We start from the raw sequence: 21763 nt of genomic DNA, 5'->3' as shown, positions 1-21763 counted from the left end.
GCTTAGACTGCTGCCCCCGCGACCCGGTCCCGGATAAGCGGAGGAAAATGGATGGATGGATGGATGAAACGAATTAATCTAAAATGACTTCTTACAGTATAGGCTGCTTCAGGGCAACATTTTGGTTAATTAAATTGGCAGGTGATGGATTTTGTGCATACTGTTCTGGAACCAATCAAAACAACACAATAAACAAGCCCTCCCAGACTAATGGACCCAGCTTGGTGTACTAGTCTGCATTAGTCAGCAACTGCAATGTCTCATGAAAAGCAACTGGAGATTGTTATTGCTTTAATATTTACAAGATATTGAGGCAATACTTAATGCAGAGATTATCTAGTACTTTTAAAAAAAAGTCATTTTATTTGAATTAAAAAGCTTAAAACTGTGAAATTTGTGATTTTAATTGGCTGTCAATTTTACACATTTTATTTTAAGCAGCCATTTATTAAAGAAACACTTTCCCCAGAGGGTGGAAGTAGTAATTATATACATTTGAGGGCATTTTTGATGAAATGTGCAAACAAACAGTAAAGTGAAAGTCATTTTCTTTTATTGAAATTGGTGTTTCTATCATGCAGTAAACTTTTTTTCTCATGTCTTTCAGATGCCCTGTGGGTAAATACTGGCACTACCATGGAGAACGCTGTAACGAGCTGGTGTTGGTGCCATTAGTAATTATAACTTGCCTCGTGGGAAGTCTCTGCTTTGTTTGTGCCATTATTGGCATTTTGATATTCCTTAACAAGAAATTTATAAAGAGCAGAAAGGCTATAACACTGGTGTAAGTATGAGTCCTCTATATTTTTTTAAACATTGTTATAATTCATGGAGTGTTTCCTACAGTGTTAAAAGCATTTTTAATTCACCGCCCCATCTCCTGTACATTGTAGGCACACCCTTGCTTCTCATGCCTTTGAGAATGCTTTGAGGGTGAACCCAGTATTTGAAAATGATGACAGTGTCTTAACTCAAGTGTCCACATTACCATGTCCTTCAAGCACCGCTTCTTTCCAATCCCAACAGTCCGAGCAAGAGCATTTGGCTTCTATTGAAAATATACATCTGAATATTGAGGTATACTGTGCAGTAAAGCACAAATGACTTAACAACTAACCTCTACAGCAATTCAAACTAATGCTCTAAAAACTAAATAACTGTGTTGTTTGTGCTGCTCTCATCCTCCATACCCTTCATCTTTATATTCACCATCAAAGCTGACAGCTCATCTGATGTATCTTTAGTGTACTTTAAAATCATTTACACAATGTTTGAAACTGTTCTGTGTGGCACTAATGGTTTATTAAATGCAGATCAAGGTCCTTGGGTAGTTTCAGTAATTGCTCAGAGACCTTGATCCACAAAATCAAACGCAGTTTAAGGTACAAACAGTCCACAGCTTTGAAGACGCTCTGTGACAAATCTATCAAGAGTCTGTGTTTAGCACTGGGCTGTGCAGTACAAGCTGTAGCTTTAATGCATGGCTTTTAGTAGATCCTATTTCTGGCACTCCATCCTGTTGGAATAAGGCTTGTTTATCTACTTGAAGTGCCTCTGGAACTATAATGCATTAATGTGCTGTGCCTGTCCGTTCTGTCTCCACAGATCCCCAGACAACTCTACACAACAACACCAGAAAAGTTAGTCTCAGAAATGGTGGACTTCCATTGCTGTATACCACACAGTGAGGTGAATACCAAAAACTAGACACTAAAACACTGACACTGTGAAGCTAAGTCTGTAAACTGCAAACAATAAGGAAAAATAGTGACTCTGAGTGTTATAAATTCATATAGAAGAAGTGTGCCATGTAAATTTAAGGTTTTACAAGACAATACTTTTATAGTAACGCCCACAGATTTGACACTACATATGTTCAATATGTCTTTTACATAGCATTTTATCTTATGGTTTAAGACAGTGTTGCTACAGTAATATTCAATAACCTTTACATCAAATATTTTACGGCTCAGTCACACGTACAAAGGTAAACTTTGTGTGTCCTGCCCTAGCTGATTTGTTTTCACTCACAAATCAACTCAATGGAGAGATTTGTGGATTTAAGCACATCTGTAATAGAAAAATATGAAATTCTAACTTTCAAATAAGATCATGAGTGCTTAACTTGACTGAAGCTTCTGCGATGAAGAGTAGCACAGATGTGTAGACTGTCTTGATTTATTAGACATGTTTACACAGGTGTTATTTACCTTTAAATAAGCTAATTTTCATTCTCCTGTGGTCTTTTCTAGAGGTGGCGACCGCCAAATGAACACACAACTTGTCCTTTAAGGGCAACAGATAACGAATGTTTCAAAGTAGTTCTCTGATGACACCTTTGTTCAGCTGGGGAGCAGAACGGTGCAAAGGTCGACATTGCTGTTATTCTGTATATGGGATGCCTGTACTGACACAGGTACAGTAGAACAGTGAGTGAAATTTGTTCCTAGTGATGAAAGTGTCTTGTTAGACAGTGAGCTATTATGGATATTACAGTGGACTTAATGCAGGTCGTCTTAAAGTGGAATCTAATTATTATTTTATATACTGAATGATAGGACCATTTCCTGTACACCCGTGGCAAAGGTTGTTCTCCTCACAATGAGGTATTTATTATTTAGAAACTGATACACATGGTGGTATTTTAGGTTTAGACTGTATAATGCTTATCTTAATGCTATTCTTAAACACTGTTGTATCCCAAAAGAGAACGTATAAGTTGTTGACTTTAGCTGTGACATTTTGTTTATAGAAATATTGGCTGCTGTGCTATCTGTCCTTCAGTTTGTCCTCTTCAAAACAACTTTCCCTAGAAATCATTTGCCTTTTGGTAATCTCTCAGGGATAAATCAGTGCTTAATAGGAATGAGCCTCAGTTTAGTGAAGACATCTTCAGTAGCTTTTGTTCTTTAATCTACATGCCAGCTTTGTTAGCTGTTATTAGCACTAGTACAGTATGTCAGATTTATTTACAGAGCCACTAACAGCTTTGTTAGTAAGTTTGTGAATTAACTTGCTCCCGCTTGTCATCTATCTACACTTAGCAAGAACAAGCAATCAAGAACATGGGGGCAGACATTTATTTTCTAGAGTTCCAGGGTAAAAGCCAAAAGTACAACAGATCAGAGGAAACAGGCAAGTGAATCATTAATTACAGTATAGTCGACTAGTGACTCTTCCAGTAAATAAGTGCGAGTCTAAACACAGGTAATGTTTGATTGTCCAGTGAGATGAAATGCTCCTGTCCTAACCAACAAAGAAGTCAGACTAATAAAATACATGAGCTGACACGCAAAAAAATAAAATCAGTGTCATTAAAACAACCCCAAACAAGGATGAAAACAAATTTCAAGATTTGTTCTTGCATATCAAATAAGGAACAATACAAAAGTTATTTTAATGTATTCATCAGTCAAGAGAGGCGTTTATGTAGCGACAGAATGGATAAAATGACAACATGATTAAGATGGTAATCTTCAAGGGAATAAATCTCTCAAATATTTGTTTTGGAAGAAAAATACATTCTGCAGCTACATGAAGCTTCATGGGCAATAATGAAAAAGATTTAGCCACCACATTTGTGTTCCGTTTTAGGTCAACTTAATTTCTTATGTATATTTTATAAATAAGATGGGCTAACAATTTGACTTTTATCCAACAGGATTGTAACCTTTAGTATTTCACATAAAACAGAAAATTCTGCATGCGTGTGAAAAATTTTGTTCTTAATCAAATCTGAGGTCTATTCTTAAAATCCTGATGAACATAGATGGTGGCTTGAATGACTGTTGCACACTTTTCTTGAAGTCTCATGTATTTTATCCCTATCGCAGACCATTAATGTTTCAGGTTTATAGCTACACTAGACACCAGTTAAGGCTTGCCTGGTGTATCACAGTGATATTGCATTTTAAGGCCTCATAGTGTCATATTTAAGCCATAAACCATTTAAAAACAGACTGAAGACAAATTGTAATGATACACCAATGTTGTTACACTGCAAAATAAATAGATAAAAAGTGGAGAAAAAAAAACTGCTATGACTAGACTGTATAGGGAGCATCTCTCTCTGTGGTTACTTCTTTTACTCCCACAAACCACAAACACTGTGCATGTTGTGGTTCACTTGAGGAGACTTTGAAGCATGGCGGTAGCATAGGTAGGACGGGCCTGCTTGTTTTCAATGGCTTTCTTGAGGTACTGAATTCCATCGCAGCGTTCCCAGATTTCTTCAAACTGCCTGGGCAGAATCTCCGCCCCCCTCTTCCTGGTCAGACCCGTCTCCTCCAGACTCAGCTCACACATCTCCATATCATCTTTGCCTGAGTGGTGAAAGAATGAGGACAGCGCTTTAGTGACAGGACGCACTTCTCCAAAAGACTTAATGGCATAAACCAGAGCTGTCTGTTTACGGTACATGTCTCTCACCACAAACCTGACTCTGAAACAGATGAAGTATTACTGAAACAGTCAGACATAAATTTAAGTACTGTTGAAAAAGTGCTGTTGAGCTGTTCTGCATTTTACAGTGAAGTGGTCATGATTTAGTCGAGGCCCAGTGATATAAATGGGGTGGACAAAATAATTAAAACATGTCAGTATAGGACTACATCCTCTAAATTGACCTTTCAGTTGAACTAGCATCTCTCAAACTGTTTGAACAAATGTTAACACCATTACCTTCATGAAGGAGGACTTATTGCATTGAGTCTTGTATTAAACTGACTTAATTTTAGATTGGTGTACCTAATAAACTGCCAACTGAGCATAACCTGAGAATTCAGCCTAGTAGCACAGAAAAATGTAATTATTAGTATACATTTTGCTGTGAGCCTGGGTTGGTGAGCTACAAGTAGAAATAGCATCATGACACTCTTGTTCCAAGGGATGGGAACTGCTAGACTAAATCATTGACTGATAACTGGATAAATGCTCTTATTGCACTCTTTATCTCAATTTAGATTATTTTAAGTAAAACCTGCTATGCAACTCACCTGCAACCAACACAATGGGTTGTTTGTCTGGATGAAGCTCCACCTGTCTGGCTATCCAGGGTCCATCAAAGTGGGCATACCACCAGCCCTTCTTTTTATTCTGGGGGTCCTTGTACTGGTCAGCTGGACGGATGAAAGGAATACGAAAATATCGCTGCTGGCGGTTCATGGCCACTTCTTGGTGCTGGGTTGTCATCGGAGGAGCCAGGTTTTGTTCAGCTGCAGAGTATGACAGGGTGATGAATGTTAGATCTGAAGTGCAGTTGGTTGTTTATCTCTAGAGAAGCACTGTGAGGAGTATTCACACCAAAATATTGCCATCTGGTTTTGCGTCAAATATAACCGCATAACATATTTTTGCTCACACCAAAAATGCACTGAGTGGCGCAGAAAACAAAAGCATTCAAAATGCACTCAAAAAGAGCCATGAAAGTGGAAAATCCAGGTAAAGCTGCTTTTAGCCTCTTATGAAATGGCCTTGATAAAACCCCTGCTGCATCATCAGAAGCCAAGAACAGGATCCAAATATATGGCAAACAAAGCAGAGCCAGTACGGCTTTCAGGAGCTGTCATATCAAAAGAAAAAGGTGAGTAAATATAGTGAAAAGGAGAAGCACCATTGAATCTGATGTCCCCATTCCCTATCAAACTTCATATGTACTCTGTTTTTAAAATGAAAACTAATGGAAAAGAAGGGAAATGCAGAGCACTGATGGGCTTTAAAAGCTGCTAAATAACGTGTGTGTGTGTGTGTGTGTGTGTGTGTTTGTGGTAGGCTGCTGGAGTTGAGAATGAAATGAGCAAAGCAGTGAGTTGCCATACTAACAGCCAGCCACTGAACTTGACCGGGCATGACAGGCAGTTACTTGCTAATTAGAACATACAGTATTTCTGACAGATCCAGACACAAGGTGGCTGCATTTTTTTGGTCTTGGCAGCTCACCAGCTAATTGAATGTTAGAGAACACAGGTTATTTGTGTGTAATGGAAGTAAGAGGCTAAAATGTAACCTAATGTGCCCCAGGTGAGGTTTTCATACAGACTAGTGTTCATATCCACAGGTGAGGCATTAGAATAAAAAGTGATTTAGAGCAACAGGGTAATACGGGGAATATTTTCTCTACTAACCATAGTCAGTGACAGACTTGGGAGCCCTCTGATCGCTTCCGTCATCATTGCGTTTCCTGTTCTTGGACTTCCAAGCATGATAGACCTTCAGGCGACGGTGGAACTCCTCTCTGCAGGCCGCCAGCAGCTCAATATCTATCCACACAATGTGACACCAGTGACTACTCAAATAATAGCAACCAGAAAAAAAAACTGATAGAAACATGGTGAAATGCTAAGTTAGATTTGAAACATCCAAAAATGATTTACCACTTTCATCCTACAGTATGTAGACAGTCTAATGGGCAAATAAAATGTGATATTACAAGCTTCAAATGAAATCCCTTTTTAACCACAGGTACTGTTATTTTTAAGAACTACTCCAGCAATTTGGTACTGGATTTCGAAACATTTGGTGTTGTCAGAGATCTGGGCCCATATTCACAAAGCATCCTTAGAGTTACTCCTAAATATAAAATTCTATGAAAAGTCTTAGACATTGTGATATTTTCTAAGAATTTCCCCTTAAAATTAAGGCTAAACCTTAGTAAAAATAACTTTTTCACAAAGCCATCTTAGCCCATAATAGAACTCCTAAGGCAAAAACTCTTGAGTACTGGGGAGGACTTTTAGGAAGCTTAAGAGTTTCTTAAGCAGAAGATAACATTATGGAAAGATAGTTGGAAGCAATATTCTCCAAATGATGAACAAAGCCTAGATAATCAAGGGCTACAGACTAGATTGTACAGTGATAATGTTTTTGGTGAATCTGCGATTCATGCACATCTTCTGCTCGACACAATGCTATAACACAAGAAATGGTCACAACACTGATGTAACTGAAAAACGAAAGTGTGGCAGCGATGACGTTTCTTTCGCAACGTGTGCTGTAGTTTGTTTTCCATGCTCAGAGTTGCTCTGAGCAGTTTCCTAAATCACTTTTAAGCTAGGGCTCCTTGCTCATGGTTTTTAGGCTAAGTTAAAAGCTCTCAGAGAGTCTGTCTCAGAATGTGGGTCTTCACTTTTAGTTCCCAGAATGGGTAAAATCTCAAAACATCCCTGCCTCTGAATGCAGCGATTTCTTTCAAAACCCACACCTTCAGCTTGTAATGCAGTCTTTCTGTGAAAATGTACAAGTTTTAACTATTGTTTTCTGTCACAATATTTTAAAAGGGTGCTTGGGATAGTGTTTACAGCACAATAATTGTTGGTCTGTATGTAAAGAAGCCAGAAACACCCAATACTACTCATCATGACACAATTGCTTAAAACATTGAGAAAATGTGATTTTTAAAATTTAGATTAGTTTGTGCTGAAGCTCAAAATATAACAATTCAATAATGAGCTTACAGTATGTCTTCTTCTCTCTGAGGAAAGACAAAACATTCACAACATACAGTACATTTAGAGAACACAAGGCTATAATTAGTCAGTCTTCAAACATGGCCTTTTTGGTATCACCACCAGCATCCACAATGTAAATAGGTTCCACAAATTAGCCAGATGTCCTTGGAATCCCACAGGGGATATCAGAGTCCCTAACAGTGATCAGAGTACTGTATACAGTGGCAATAATAAAGGCATTGGCGAGGGAGCCAGTAGAAAGGCATCTGCTTTTTATGCTGACTGAAGAGAGGGTTGGCTGGGAATGACTAGGAAAGGCAGAAGTCTGCCATTCTCCATAATGGTGATAATTTCCTCTTTCCACCACTAAAGCGCATGCTGATGAGCCATAGCAGCTGTGGGAACATCCTCATATTGGTCTTTTGAAATTTTTTCATGCAAGACGTTTTGTGTCTATACTGTGTACAGCTGCAGCCTCAGCTTTTTAACAGCCACTTCGGCTGCTCAAAAAAAAAATTACTGTGAGAAAAATGTCACAAAGTGCAAATGAAAAGCTTGTGTATGGAGCTGGTGCCATAAGTTTTTGGGTGTCAAAAGTGCCAAAACACGAGCTTCTGCTGCTGAATTATTTTCCACAGGGAATGAAAACTGTAAATAAATTTGGAATGAACGAGAGCAAAGAGATGTTTCGTTTTGCTAAGAGCTCAACTACTTCGATCTGCTTGTAATGGTGTGGAGCAGTGCACACACACTCTGTGCTGTGTTTAGCTGACAGATCGCATCATAGTGCAACAGGGATTTCTCACCACAGGAAGTGTTGATGACATCTCGCAGCTCAGCGTACTTCCACTTGCTCAGGTCATACTTTTTCACACCAGCAGCAGCTTTGGTCGCCTGCACCTGAGCACCCCTGCAGCACGGGACAGATGAACGTGGTGAGTATGTGCACAGGTACAGTACTGGATGTGTGGCCAGCTTTTTCAACACTGGGCACGTAACTTCTAATGCATACAATACCAACAAAAATCCAAAACCAACTGATGCTTTTTGTTACTGGATTTTATCACTTTCAAGCATAGTGCTATGGTAAATAAACAGGATTTAAAGATCAGACAGATGTATCTTTGTCTCAGATGATTACATTCACATTAGAGGCTGGTCAGTATCCATATTCTTACAGTTTACTGTTTCAAGCTCCTCTTAAAATTATGCAAAGTTGTGCCATGTTACAACAAAAATGTGAGAAGGCTGAAAAATCTAAGATGCATGCATACTGTTTCAGCTACTTAAATGACTACTGCAGCAAGTCGGCGCTCATGCCAGCTTCCCTGCTGAGTTGAGGTGGTTAATTCAATAATGCGAAGGATTTGCCTCCTCTATTTACAGTTGGCATAGCCACTAATGACTCAGAGTAGAGGATTACTGGTCTACAAATCATTAGCCAGATTACCATTTATAATTCATACTGGCTGGAAATATGAAACTGATTCTGGCTGAGAGGTGCCAGTGTGTGATGGTGATGAACTAGGGTTGAGGGTTTACATTTGCTACAGGCAGGAAAAAAGAAAGGGAAGTGAAGCGATACTTCTAATGTATGCTTTCATGTGTTTAAGCTCTGTGGTAGGCACGTACAGCACGTGGCCTTTGGAGCTGCTTTGTTGCTACAGATCTTCTTGGGGTTGTCACGGGTCAGCATTCTTACAGAGAAAGTAGGACATGCATGCAGTGCAACTCCTAGGTGCCCGAGCCAAAACTGATTTGATTACAGGCTATTGGATCAAACGTAATTCTGTGCTCATTGGACCTGCAGAGAAGGCTTTGAGAGAACTTCTCCCGACTTCAAGCACAGAGTAATGTGAAAGTATCAGAGTTTGAATTAAGATCAAGTCTTGGGAGCACAAGGTGGGTAGATGTATGTTGTGATTGATAACTGCCAGGTATGCATCTTTTAAACATGTAGTAGTGACAATAAATACCCACAGTGTCTAGAGTGTATTGTAGGCAACCATAGTACCTAATTGTTTTATGCATTTTGCTACTGTACACAATATGTTACCTCTCCTTGGTGAAACTGACATGGGTTCACTCAAACCATGTTAGGTCAGCCCTAAGGGATTCCCCCAGAAATATTTAGGTTGCACAAAATTGTGCTTTGACAGTTTTCTAATTATTGATTTTCTCTGCAAAACACTGATTAGTTGTTTTATTTACATTTCATCTTTTTATTTTTTCCCGGTGAAATGCTAGATCCATTTTCAGGCCTGTAACAGTTTTACAATTAATCAATTTCTTATTAATAAAACATTTTAGGGCATCACAAGCAAAACATTTTGGGCCATTTAAAAATTTGTCATTTTGAACACATCATCTTTGTTCTTTGACTTTGTGGTGTGAACATGATGACGTACTCCAAGATGTCCTGATATAGAAAATAAAGGAGCATTGTTTGGCTCCATCTTAAGTTATTTTTGTCTGTAAGTCACCTTGATTTGTATTCACAGTGCATTATGAGCTCAACACTACTGAATAAATATGATACAAGTTTATATTATTGAAAATTTTCTATTTCACATTTTATCTCAGTGGCAAGAAAAACCAATAATGCAACTGTTGTCGGAAAAAATGATCTGCTAACAGTTATCTGCTCACTGATATCACTGAGATTAAGCTTAGAGCATAATTAGACTATTCATCTAGAGAACATGAATACCCAACAAATGTATAAACATTAAAATGTATGAGACAGGGAAAGCAGATAGTCAAGCTCATAAGCCTGTTCCGTGAACCAGCACTCGTAAGAATCCAGGCAAGTTTTAAACACTTCATACTCATGTAGAGCCAATTAAGATCAATGACACAAAAACATCACATACTGCACATTCCAATCCACCACTTATCTGTGATTTCCTGCGCCGTCTTTCATTTCCAAGTAACCAATCACCACATATAATTATCCCCAAAATAGCACATCACATGATTCATGCCGCATCTAAAATAGCTGGGTGATTTCTTAAAATCAAATGAATTTTATGTTGGCTTTGTTAAGCTTGCATCTCTTTTAAGCAGATGAGGGATTTAGGACTATGATGGAAATTAAGACAGACAGCGAGGGAGTGATTATTGTTGGTGTTAGATATGCTTGGATATGGGCAGCCATAGAAAGTTGTACCGATATCTTACATGGCTCTGGCTGAGGATGAAGAGATAGGAAGAGCAGAGAAAAACTCACTGGGAGAAAACACAGAAATGCCATTACACACATGCTGAGGTCAACGCAGCTTTCTTGCTTTGCACGAGTGCAGAACTGTGCTTATCATGCAAAATTGTGCACAGTGTGTACATATGATACCTTCGCAAGCTTGCGTCCAGCTGCCCCTCCTCTGTGATGAGCTCCGCCTCACTCTGGGCGATTCTCATGGCCAACTCTCTGTCTCTTCTCTCCTGCTCCAGTATGGCAGTTTGCTGGACCTGCTCTTCACGCTCCAGAGCCAGCTGCATTTCCAGCTCTGCCTGTAAACACACACCACGACACTTCCACTCTCAGTACGACCTTTATAAAGTCTACAGTACATAAACCTCAATCATGTCTAAATACTAATGCTCTGTATGTGAGACTCGTCACAGTAATTAGAAATCTAGAAAGCCTAAACAGGCCTATTGACCCAGGTTGTAGGGTTGCTAGTTATTTGTCTAGACACAACATCAATATTAAATTTGAATGTTTTCTATTCTCCTCCTTGTGCTTCCTCTTTAGCTCCATCTATGCTTTCCTAAAATATTTGGAAAAAAGAAATCTTTACTGAGCGAAAGCTAACATACAGTAACCATAGAGACACATTAAGGTTTGACCTTAATTCAAATTCCAGATTTTAATTTAGAACTTCACTGAAGCAAACATCTGTTAGACCAGACTGAAAATTGTGACTTCAGAATAAATGCTAGGTACCATGTTTGGAAAAAGAAAGTTTGGAGAGGGCAAGATGCTAGAACGACAACGCAGCAGAGAACAGAGTAAAATGCCACCGAAGTCACCCCTTGGAAAGTTTACTGGTGCAGCTTTGAGCCTTCGAGCTGTGGATTTAAAAAGAAAAAAACTTTGCAAAGAGTCTCCTGAGACATCTGGCATTTGACAGCCTGGTGTCAACTGACTCACTGCCAGGAAAAAAAAAAATAAAATAAATGACAATATGCAAATGTCCATTTGGCCTTGGGTGAATAAAACGGGCAGAAGTACAGAAAGTGTGATGTGCATTTAACAGATGGATGAGACCTACATGCCACTGCAAAACTAAGGGAGAATAGGTAAGTGCAGAGAAAAAGTTTGAGTAAATAAATCAAAATCTTGACAGATGTGAGTTAAACAGGCAGAGATAAATAAGGGAGATGAATAAAATCCAAGACAAAACAAAGAATAGCACATAGAGATAAAGTAGCTCAGCTAGGAAAAAACTGGCAAGAAGTAAAATTATCAATGAGGACCATGTAGAAAACCCTCTGGGAATCAGACAAATGTCATGCTAAGAAGCTGCTGATGGAGACCAAAGAGCAAATAAATATTCCACTCAGAAAGGACAGCAGGCAGAGATTGCGCCCACATGCTTGCTGAACACATACAGTCCCTGTTCGACTTCTATGATTATAGTATATGTTGGAGCTCCCCTTCACACTATTTTGACAGCAACTAATGTTTATAATTTTTCACTCAGTTGACATCAGTAAATCACTTGGTCAAAAAAAAAAAAAACGTCTATCAAGGTGACATTTAAAAATTGCACATTGTATTGGACATGCCCAAATCCTAAAGAGATTTGGAGAGAACAGTAAATACTCCAGAAGCTGGAACCAGTGTAATTTTAGCACAAAAAAAAACATCATTTTAGCTCTTATTTACACAATCTCGATTCCTGTATGTTTAATAGTTTTACGTGGTAAACCCCAGCGAGCGCTCCATTTTGTAACCCTGAAAAGGGGGAAAATCATATCAACTCAGTGACAGGGTTTAGGGGTCAGTCACTGCAGGGGTGGCCTCATTTGTGGTAAATGTGAAGTGTAGAAGAGACTGCAGAGATTCATGCATTTATTAACATTTGCACCTAAAATTAATTGAATCTTCCAAAAAGAAGTGGTGGCAGTTTCCAACAAGACTGCTGGGTCAGAGTCTTAAAGTCCTGGGCATTGCAGCTGTTCAGCAAGAAAGCACAACAGTGGAAAATGTAACATCTGAGGGCGGTCCAAACCTGTATAACCTTCTCATCTTCCTCTCTATGTTTTCTATCCTCCTCCTCCTGCTTCCTCTTTAGCTCCATCTGTGCTTTCCTAAAATATTTGGAGAAAAGAAATCTTTACTGAGAGAAAGCTAACATAACCATAGAGACACCTAATAATCTCCAAGTTGTATCAATGCGTTTGCTATGATTCTGCCAATCCCTTCACTTACAGTCTTCTGTCTTCTTCCTCCTGCTTGCGTCGTTGTTCTTCCTTCTCCCTTCTCTTTCGCTCTTTCTCCATATCCTCTTCAATGTACTTCAGCCTCTCACTCTCCTCCTGCTCCTGCTTCTTCTTTTGCATGGAGGAGAGTAGCTGCTCCGAGCGTTTCACCAGCCCCTGGTACTCTGTGTCAATCTCCTTCCAGGTCATCCCTGTGGCCTGGGGGTCAAGAGAATGATCAGACCAGCGGGCCTTGGTCACACAATAAAAACCTACTTCTTAGTGTTGTTGTACATTTACTGTTAAATTACTTCTGAGCTGCAATTCTCAGTGGAGTCCAAAGGCATGGGCTGCTTTGAACAATATTACTACCGTGTTTATTCATTTAAAAAAAAAAAAGAGAGATGGCCACAGGATGCTTAACATGCCATCTTGAGTTTGTTGGAAAAAAACTTTTTACCCTACATCAGCTTTCAATTAGGAGAGGGAAGAGAAACAGCACACTTAGTCTAACTTGTCACACACCCTGTTATAACACAACCTTCCCATGTGGCAAAAAAAGGGAAGACACTGACTGAGACTGAGTCTGTCACTTGCCACAATGCTCAGTTCCCCACTATACATGTCAGACAATCAGTAGAAGGAGAAGAGGTCACCACACTGTGGACATTCATTAGAGTAACACAGGCAGGGAAGATGACAAGGTCTTGTCCCAGACGTATTGAAGTCTGAAAGACAGCTATCGGCATCTCATGCATTATTCACACAGAGACGCCATGCCAGGAGCGGTTTCTAAGTATGTCGGCAGTGGAGCTGCTAATAGGCTAACGGTAATGTAAGGGAAGTGGAGAGTCTGACTGGGATAGGTGAGAGAGAGAGAAAAGGTCAGGTGCCTCTGGTGCACCACTGTGTATTAAGATACCTCAAAGAACCTAAATGCAGTTTAATCAGACCTATTGATTGCATACAGGTCATGTCAGAGTACATAAAGTCAAGAGAATCATTACTGTTGGGGAATTCAGTGCCCAGATGTCTGGATGGCATGTGGATGTGTTTTTGATGGTTTGCTGTACCTGGAGGGTTCAATAAGGTGAGTGGTTATTGCATCGGGAGATCTGGGATTTCACTAACCAACTCTGATGATTTAGCAAAACACCCTCACTAAATTAAATTATTGGATTAGACAGGATCTCTTCTTTTTATCCTGAGGTGGTTGAAAATATTGATTCTGAGAAAAAGCATGAGAAAAGGGCACAGTGCACTTTGGAAAGGGTTTAGTGTGCAACAGGATAAGACTGGATGCCGTGGTGCTACAGGATGCATATACTGTATATCTGAAGCAGTCATGCTTATAGCATGGTGTGTGGATAATCATAAAGAAGAGTAAAATGTTTGATGTACACTGTGTTACTCGCACCTCATCATGCTCAAAGCAATTGAAAACCTGTTAAGCAGCTTTAGTATCACCAGAGCAATAATCCTTCGCTGATATGGAAGAAGTGACGATGGTCACGCCTGCTCAAACACCTACTGATAACTCACCTTTATCTTGGCTAGCAGTGCGTCAATGGAGGTGGACAGCTCCTGAACCTGTTTGGCCATCTCCTGCTTGCCCTCCTTCAGCCCGTTCACCACCTCGTTAAATCGTTTCATGTGTTTCTTTAGGTTTTGAACCTTCACCATACCGTCAATGCTGTGAGGAGTAAAAAATGCAGAGATGGGAAAATATAATTAAAAGAAAGCAGGAGTTAATTCATACATACACTAATTACAAGGACTGAAACTTCGAAAAGAAGTGATTTAGTGCAACTGAGGCATTAGTTAAATGTGTGTCCTGAAAATTTTACGGTTATGTTTTAATGAATGCTAAACATGTCAAACTATATTATGGGGGATTTTTATGACAAATCCTTATTTTCTTATGGAAATTTGATGTTTTCTTTTGAGGATTTATCTAGAACATGGGGTATAAATATACATTAATCCATTCAAATGTGATTTCGGACAAGATAAGTGTACCTTCCATCATATAAAGCTCCACTTGACCATTAGCTAGTGGGTCGTTGTAGCTAGCAGAGTAATATAGTATGTCAGGTTGTGTTTTGATCAGAGTTTGCAAAACCTTTGTCATATTTCATGTAATTATGTTCTTATTTACTAATGTTCCCGCCATCTTCCACCTTCTGATTTAATAATATACTAGGTGGAGGCCAACAGGTTTCAACTGCTCTTATATTCCTTTTCACTCATACATATCATTACACTGCTGTTTTACTATGACTTTATAAAAAAAAACTTCTTCCCCTTGTAAAGATTTTAGACATTACAAATCTTATTTTTATCAAATCAAACTACATGTGTGTACACTGGTATGAAATGTTTCCACACGTATAGATGCACATACTGCCACTCTCAATCAAAATCTGATTTAAAAAAAAAAAACTTGCCTGAAAACCTGTCATCTGAATGGCTGCTTTCCCCAGAGCCATTTTTCTATATGCAACTCAATATAGCAAGACATGATGCGTTTCCCAAAGCAGTATAATGAAACATTATTTCTCCACAGAGAACTTTCCACATCTTAAATGCATAATGTGGGAAAGCCATCAAAATGCACCACATCTGAATGTCTTTAAATATAAAGAAAGAATCAAATAAGAGTACATAAGGGCACAGGCTGAAAGATGGTCATAATGAGGCATGTATGTAAGAGAGCTGATGCGTGTGTGGGCACGCGAGTTGGGGACCAGAAGCGGGAGGCGACTCACCGTGGCATATGCTTCTTCTTACACAGCCACATGCGGACAGTCTTCTGAATCTTAATGCAGGCCACAGCTCTGTAATTCATCTTGTTCCTAACTTTTGAAAGTCAAGAATAAAAGAACAGTTAAACATACAATATACATATATATCCATTAAGTTCCTATATCACAAAGTCCAAGAACATACATTTCCTTAAGCAGAGGCAATATTCTCTTTTTACTGTAATACAATTTAATTTGATGCTTTTACACAGTTAAGCAGAATCTAGCCTGCACTTTGTTAAATGGTGGAAATCAATAACAGCACAGAGTGTAATGGTTCAAGGAACTGCTTTTAGACTACTATTCCATATTGCTGCAGGCTGCTGCTTTCAATATTCAGAATGAATGGGAAAATGTGGAATATGATTTAGTAGAGCCATCACAGCTGTATAATATAAACCGTGAGGAAATGACAAAGCATCTCTTAGCCATCCACTGGAAAGTGAAATAGCTTAACTAACAAAAACAGGCTGTGCTAATGATCTTTCATCAATTATTCATCTTTAAAGTTTTTGTACAATTAAAGTGTTTTTCCATTGTTTGGCTTTGTTCAGAAATGTTTTTTCACTGGTGTCAGTTATGTGTTAGAAATAACTAACTCAGGCCAAGTGGCATATGGCCTAATGGCCAACACATAAATGGGGCATCAGTGTGTACTGTATATGTGAAGTGCTAAAATCTAAAACGATACACGTCAGACTTCTTACATATTTTTACAGTATCCAAACAAAAAGTCTCAACTCAAATGCAAGGATCAACAAAAAATATTTATTATAGGAATGACAACAAAAGAGAATTTAAATTATTCCTAGACTACATGGCAGATACTTTGTGTCGACGTGTTTGGTGTTGCTTCAGTTGCATGTTGCAAATTTTGTTGTGTTGGCAGATTTAGCATACGTTTGATGGCAGAAAGGCAGCACCACTGGACCTTCTTCCAGTGGCTGCACACCAGCCATTTGTTAACTTTCTTCAGCAGATCTGCGAGATGGTCTGGGTCAGACTTCATAATCTGGTCAAACTCTGCAAACTGACGCACACAAGTCACAAATTAAGCTATGGTACTTATACCTTAGGGCATATTTGTGTTCTCAGCAACTTCACTACTGCATATATGTATCCCTGAGGCATCATCAGTTCTGTGGACTTGACCGTACCTTTCCAGGGCGGAAGAACACCTTGGTCAGTCCAAACTTGAAGTCACTGTCATTCAGTCCCAGAGCTTTGAACAAAGCCTATAGAGTAATAAATTCCTGTTCAGTGCCACAGTTAATACTGTATATGTTGTAAAAATGTAGGGCACTAAAACTGCTTATATTAACCATCTCCCAAATGGGTCAGCAAGGCTACAGGCTTTATCTTAAACAAATTAGCCCATTATTTAAACCCAACAGTACAATTTCTAATTCCCCAGTGAAGGAGAAAACCATTAAATTTATGTAATCCTACCTTGCAGAAGAGCCGTGGATTCAGTCGTGTAAGTTTGTCTGGCATGTACTGTTTATACATGTTGTAGAGCTCATGGAAGGGGGCTCTGGAGGGGAACCCCCCTTGCATCAGGTCCAACACCGACACCATTCCTAATCAAGACACAAATACAACAATGAAAAAAATGGTCTTGACATGTGAAGGACTGTTTTAAAAAACATGACAGTTTAAGGAATTACACACATTTGAAATGTGCAGTACTGACAGCTACTCATAGAACCATTATCAGCCTGAAAACGAGCAGGTATTAAATATGTATAGTTTTTATTGGGTTCTTTCTTGGATAGGCTGTTTCACTGTTGTTGTCTGTCTTCTGTAATTGTCTTAAATTGTTCCTCTAACAGTAGAGCAACACTGGGTGAGTGTACCCTTAGTGCATTTACTCATCCTAAAATTTGTAAATTGGGACTAAAGCACATTTAAAAAAAAAAAAAAAATACAGTCCATACTGTACTGTACACACTGTTTTTGGACCTACCTGAGCACTGCAGCTGAGAGAGAATCAGAGCTCCGTCAAACTGGTGGCTGACCATCTTCAGGTTGGGTTTCACACAGCGGATGAAACTTGAGCCCTGTACACACAAAGATTAATCAGGAAAACATCTCTTTCTTGGCACAGTACTTCTCAGTCTGTACCTTGCATCTTTATATTTGGCCCCTGAATAAAGAATATGTACTGTACCTAATTGTAGTTCTGTGATAAGTCAAACACATTCCAGTACATACTATATGTTCTAAAGGGTGATTTGTTTTTTAATCGATTCAAAGCAGGAAAGTAAAAAAAGGTTTTCTATAAAATACACAGGGAAACTAGGAATCAATCTTACTCACAGTACTGTGAAGCTTGTCCAGTAGCAGGTTCAGTTGGGTCTGTGTGTGTGTGTGCAAGCAGACAAAAGGTAATGTTTAACAAAGTTTTAAATGACTGTGATAAAATTTGCCAAGAAAGACATTTCATGAGGCACGAGTGCCACATATCCTTGTCAACAGGTGAGGGAATGGAGCAATCAAAGTTTGGAGACATGCACATCTTTGCGCCTGAGTACATGTGTGTGTATTAGTGATGAAAGCAAAATGGTTACATCAGTAATAATGAAATCTCAAATCTGTTGAAAAAGATGGTGCACAGTTCTGCTATGGTCTATAAACCCTTTTTTGGAAAAGAAATTTCAACAGAGAGAAGTGGCTGTTGAAACATTCTGCTGACAGTTGTGGACCTCTGGATTACTCAGCGAGTTTCTCACAAAAGTGTGTGTGTTTTTTTATGTAATCTTTTGGGCATTGTGTGCCTTTATTTATTAAAGTGGGTCACAGAGAAGCCAACAGGGAACAGGGGAGAACACCTATGGCGAAGGTCGGTGGCCAGGCTCAAACCGCCGGCGTTGCACACATACTGGGCCTGGTTATATGGTGCACCAGGCCATAACCATTCAGCTCAGGGTGCCCCGCTCTTTATTTCTTTCTATTTCTTTTCATTCCCGCTGTTTTCTAACTCCTCTCCATTATACCTCAAGCTGACTTTATCCAGCTTTATCCACCAAGGATGGTTTTCTCAGAGGACTGAGGTGGGAGACTGGAGGAAATCTAAAAGGGGGACCCTGAATAAGGAGGAGAAAGAGGGTCAGGAAGAAGAGTGAAAAGGAGGAGTTTCAGAACAGGTCTAGAGATTAGAGTTAGAACGTCTGAAAACAAGATAAGAAAGATAACGGAGCATTCTTAACTGATTTCCACTTGTAAAAAGCATTTTTGCTAGTAAAGGCTAAACAATACATTTAATAAAGAAGTAAATGTGGTTTTCAAATTCTGAATTTACTGCACATTGCTACATTTTTGAGGACTATCGGTCGGCCTCGAAGAGATTCTGGCAAACCGTCCGACGCCTCAGGAGGGGGAAGCAGTGCCCTGTCAAAACTGTTTATAGTTGAGGTGGGCTGCTGTTGACCTCCACTGGGATCATTGTCGGACGGTGGAAGGAAGCTTTGTGGATCTCCTCAATCCCGGCGCCATGTCTTCCGATGAGGCAGGTGTAAAGTTTTAGATTTTGTTGATGGTAAAATAAAGAGGTTTAAATGACAACCAGTTATCAGAACTGACTCCTATACCCAAACTTATAGAGAACATATTGTCAGAAAATTATGAAGTATTATTATTTAGTTGATATTTCAATTGGTACAGGGAAATTAATATAAAGAAATAGATTTTATATTTCACAAAAACAGGCAGAAAAAGATTTACCCCTTGACACTCCTTGATTCTCAAAAGAATTGTTGACTTTCGCATAGTGAGAGACTGAATCTAATGACTACATGTAATATAAATGTGGTCACTAATAAGGACAGAAAATCCTGCTGCTACTGTAACAGTCAATTAAAAGAGTGACTTTTCTTAGAAAAACAGATAATATGTTCCAAAGACATATTCCTGTGAATTATTTACCACATTATTGCTGTTGCTAAGGGTGGGGTAGCACCCTTAGAGATAGGGTGAGGAGCTCGGTCACCTGGGAGGAGCTCAGAGTAGAACCGCTGCTCCTCCACATCGAGAGGAGCCAGCTGAGGTGGCTCGGGCATGTGTTTCAGATGCCTCCTGGGCGCCTTCCTAGGAAGGTGTTCCGGGCATGTCCCACCGGGAGGAGGCCCCGGGGAAGACCCAGGACACGCTGGAGGGACTATGTCTCTCGGCTGGCCTGGGAACGCCGCGGCATTCCCCCGGAGGAGCTGGAGGAAGTGTCTGGAGAGAGGGAAGTCTGGGCATCTTTGCTTAGACTGCTGCCCCTGCGACCCGGTCCCAGATAAGCGGAGGAAAATGGATGGATGGATGGATGCTACATTTTTAGATAATTCCTTGACAACCAAATTAAATAGTTTTCATCTTTAATGTTGACTATTTACTATAAAGCCATTCTGTCACCAATCCTGCTGGGCAAAGCTTCTAACAAGTGTATAAAAGTAAATAAAGCTCTGCAAGTTATAATTTGCATGTCTCTGACAGGAAAATACATTGTAATCTGCAATAACACAAAGTACTCCAAGTATTTGAATACTGTGGATTTATCACTAGTATGAAAATAGTCATTTATTTACTATTATTTATGATCATGAAATACATTAAAAATGAACAGGTTGTATACCATTGCAGTTCTGTTCAGTGACTTGGTGGTCTTTAAGGATCTCACTGACCTTGAACTTGTTTGCCACACTGATGAAGCCAAGTTTGCCCGCCTTCTGTTTGGAGTCCTTCGCGGTGCTGGAGTTCTCAAACAGCTCTCGAACAAATTTATCTTTCGATTCACACACTAAGCTCTCCAAGGACATGTGTAGGGCATCGTTATTCTTCTCCACAAACCGAATCTGTGGACATACACAAATACAGTACATTTATATAGTGGCAGGCTTCTAGACAGATATTACAAAAACAAATAAAGAATGTTTCAGTCACTGTTGCCAAAATGCATCTGACACATAACACACATTACCAAAGCAACTTTTCTTTTTAAATGCATAAGTGATGTGTTGTTGTGGCATTTGTGTTAGAGCTGAAACAGCTAGTTAATGAACTGATTAGTTGAGTGAAGAACAATCAGCAACTACTTTGTTATTTAAGACATACTGAACTGTTTGTAAGCAAAGTTGTGATAAATGTTTTAAGGGTCTTATGACATTTTAAAGATTATACAAATAATTGACAAAAATCAGAAAATGAATCATCAGTGAAATTAGTTGCATGCTAAAACCCTTAAAATGTGATTAGCTTAATTGACTGTTGAGTTTCAGTTGAGGTAACCTGTTTGTACATTATAAAATAAACATATTTGTAGTAGATTTTGTCAACAGCCCTATATAATAAGATCCGTGTTAAGAATTACAGTTTCATAGCAGACTGCTCCAGCAAAGTGCCGGATGATAAAGCCCTCATCATCTCGAAGATTCCTGTGAATAGCCAGCTTCGACTTCCTGGGAACCTAAGTGTGAGAGGAAGAAAGTAAATCATGTGTAAAGACAGCACTAAAACACACACCAATTCTATCCATCACAATCTCTATACTGAGGTACAATGTCTGCCTTTAACTGTATCACCAGGAAAAGGCAAATGACAATCTGTTAATTACTGCAAATGTATTACAATTAAAAAAAAAAATGAAATATGATTTTTACAGAGAGAGAAGTTGTTAATTAACAGCTGGCATATACAACAGTTAAATAAAACAATATTAGAATAACATTTGGATCAATCAACTGCAGTGAAGTTCAGCACAAAAGAAAGATTATATAATTAATATAGACATATTGTTATAAACTGAACAGGGTAATGTATAGTCAGAAATTAACAGGACATCTAGAAGGAAATAAAAATTGCACACAGTCGAGATACACTTTATCATTTGTCTTACGTACTCAAATATTATAAAAGACGCTAATAATCCATTTCCATCATTAGTCTTCAGTATGAAAAATAAAATGTAGCACCCAGAATTTTTGAAGCTCCATTAGCTTCATCAGTGAGGAGAACCATAATAAATTATCCTTCAAGTGCAAAATTTGCATAGCAGAAATATTCACAGACTTTTCAGGCACTTTAGATTAAAATTCCATCCTATTA

General features: G+C 39.0%; 2 protein-coding genes across 3 annotated transcripts in view; one reads left to right on the top strand and one right to left on the bottom strand.

The window, feature by feature from the left end:
• The window catches only part of impg1b (interphotoreceptor matrix proteoglycan 1b), a gene marked incomplete at its 5' end in the record, with an annotated part of 16392 nt that extends 14040 nt beyond the window's left edge, over nucleotides 1-2352 (top strand). The window contains 4 exons of the mRNA XM_020590965.1: nucleotides 608-784; nucleotides 894-1077; nucleotides 1606-1689; nucleotides 2253-2352. Coding sequence (XP_020446621.1) covers nucleotides 608-784; nucleotides 894-1077; nucleotides 1606-1689; nucleotides 2253-2330 — 523 coding nt within the window. The remainder of the gene's footprint in view (nucleotides 1-607; nucleotides 785-893; nucleotides 1078-1605; nucleotides 1690-2252) is intronic.
• myo6b (myosin VIb) overlaps nucleotides 1-21763 on the bottom strand; it is a 41578-nt gene that overhangs the window by 3110 nt on the left and 16705 nt on the right. The window contains exons 17-32 of one of the 2 annotated variants that reach the window (XM_020591178.1): nucleotides 21030-21125; nucleotides 20344-20514; nucleotides 17996-18034; nucleotides 17643-17736; nucleotides 17126-17256; nucleotides 16834-16911; nucleotides 16577-16706; nucleotides 15641-15731; nucleotides 14415-14565; nucleotides 12883-13091; nucleotides 12683-12761; nucleotides 10795-10955; nucleotides 8252-8355; nucleotides 6123-6257; nucleotides 4995-5213; nucleotides 4108-4322 (exon numbers count right to left, since the gene is read on the bottom strand). In XM_020591178.1, the coding sequence (XP_020446834.1) occupies nucleotides 4123-4322; nucleotides 4995-5213; nucleotides 6123-6257; nucleotides 8252-8355; nucleotides 10795-10955; nucleotides 12683-12761; nucleotides 12883-13091; nucleotides 14415-14565; nucleotides 15641-15731; nucleotides 16577-16706; nucleotides 16834-16911; nucleotides 17126-17256; nucleotides 17643-17736; nucleotides 17996-18034; nucleotides 20344-20514; nucleotides 21030-21125 (2088 nt within the window). In that variant the 3' untranslated portion in view covers nucleotides 4108-4122. Of the gene's footprint in view, nucleotides 1-2378; nucleotides 4323-4994; nucleotides 5214-6122; nucleotides 6258-8251; nucleotides 8356-10794; nucleotides 10956-12682; nucleotides 12762-12882; nucleotides 13092-14414; nucleotides 14566-15640; nucleotides 15732-16576; nucleotides 16707-16833; nucleotides 16912-17125; nucleotides 17257-17642; nucleotides 17737-17995; nucleotides 18035-20343; nucleotides 20515-21029; nucleotides 21126-21763 lie in introns of those variants that run through there. The other variant, XM_020591176.1, reaches the window with a different exon arrangement.

Source organism: Monopterus albus, unplaced genomic scaffold (assembly GCF_001952655.1).
Source record: "Monopterus albus unplaced genomic scaffold, M_albus_1.0 scaffold13.1, whole genome shotgun sequence".
NCBI classification, from domain to species: Eukaryota; Metazoa; Chordata; class Actinopteri; order Synbranchiformes; family Synbranchidae; genus Monopterus; species Monopterus albus.
The sequence above is the reverse complement of the archived record's forward strand: the minus strand, read 5'-3'. Positions and strand labels throughout refer to the sequence as shown.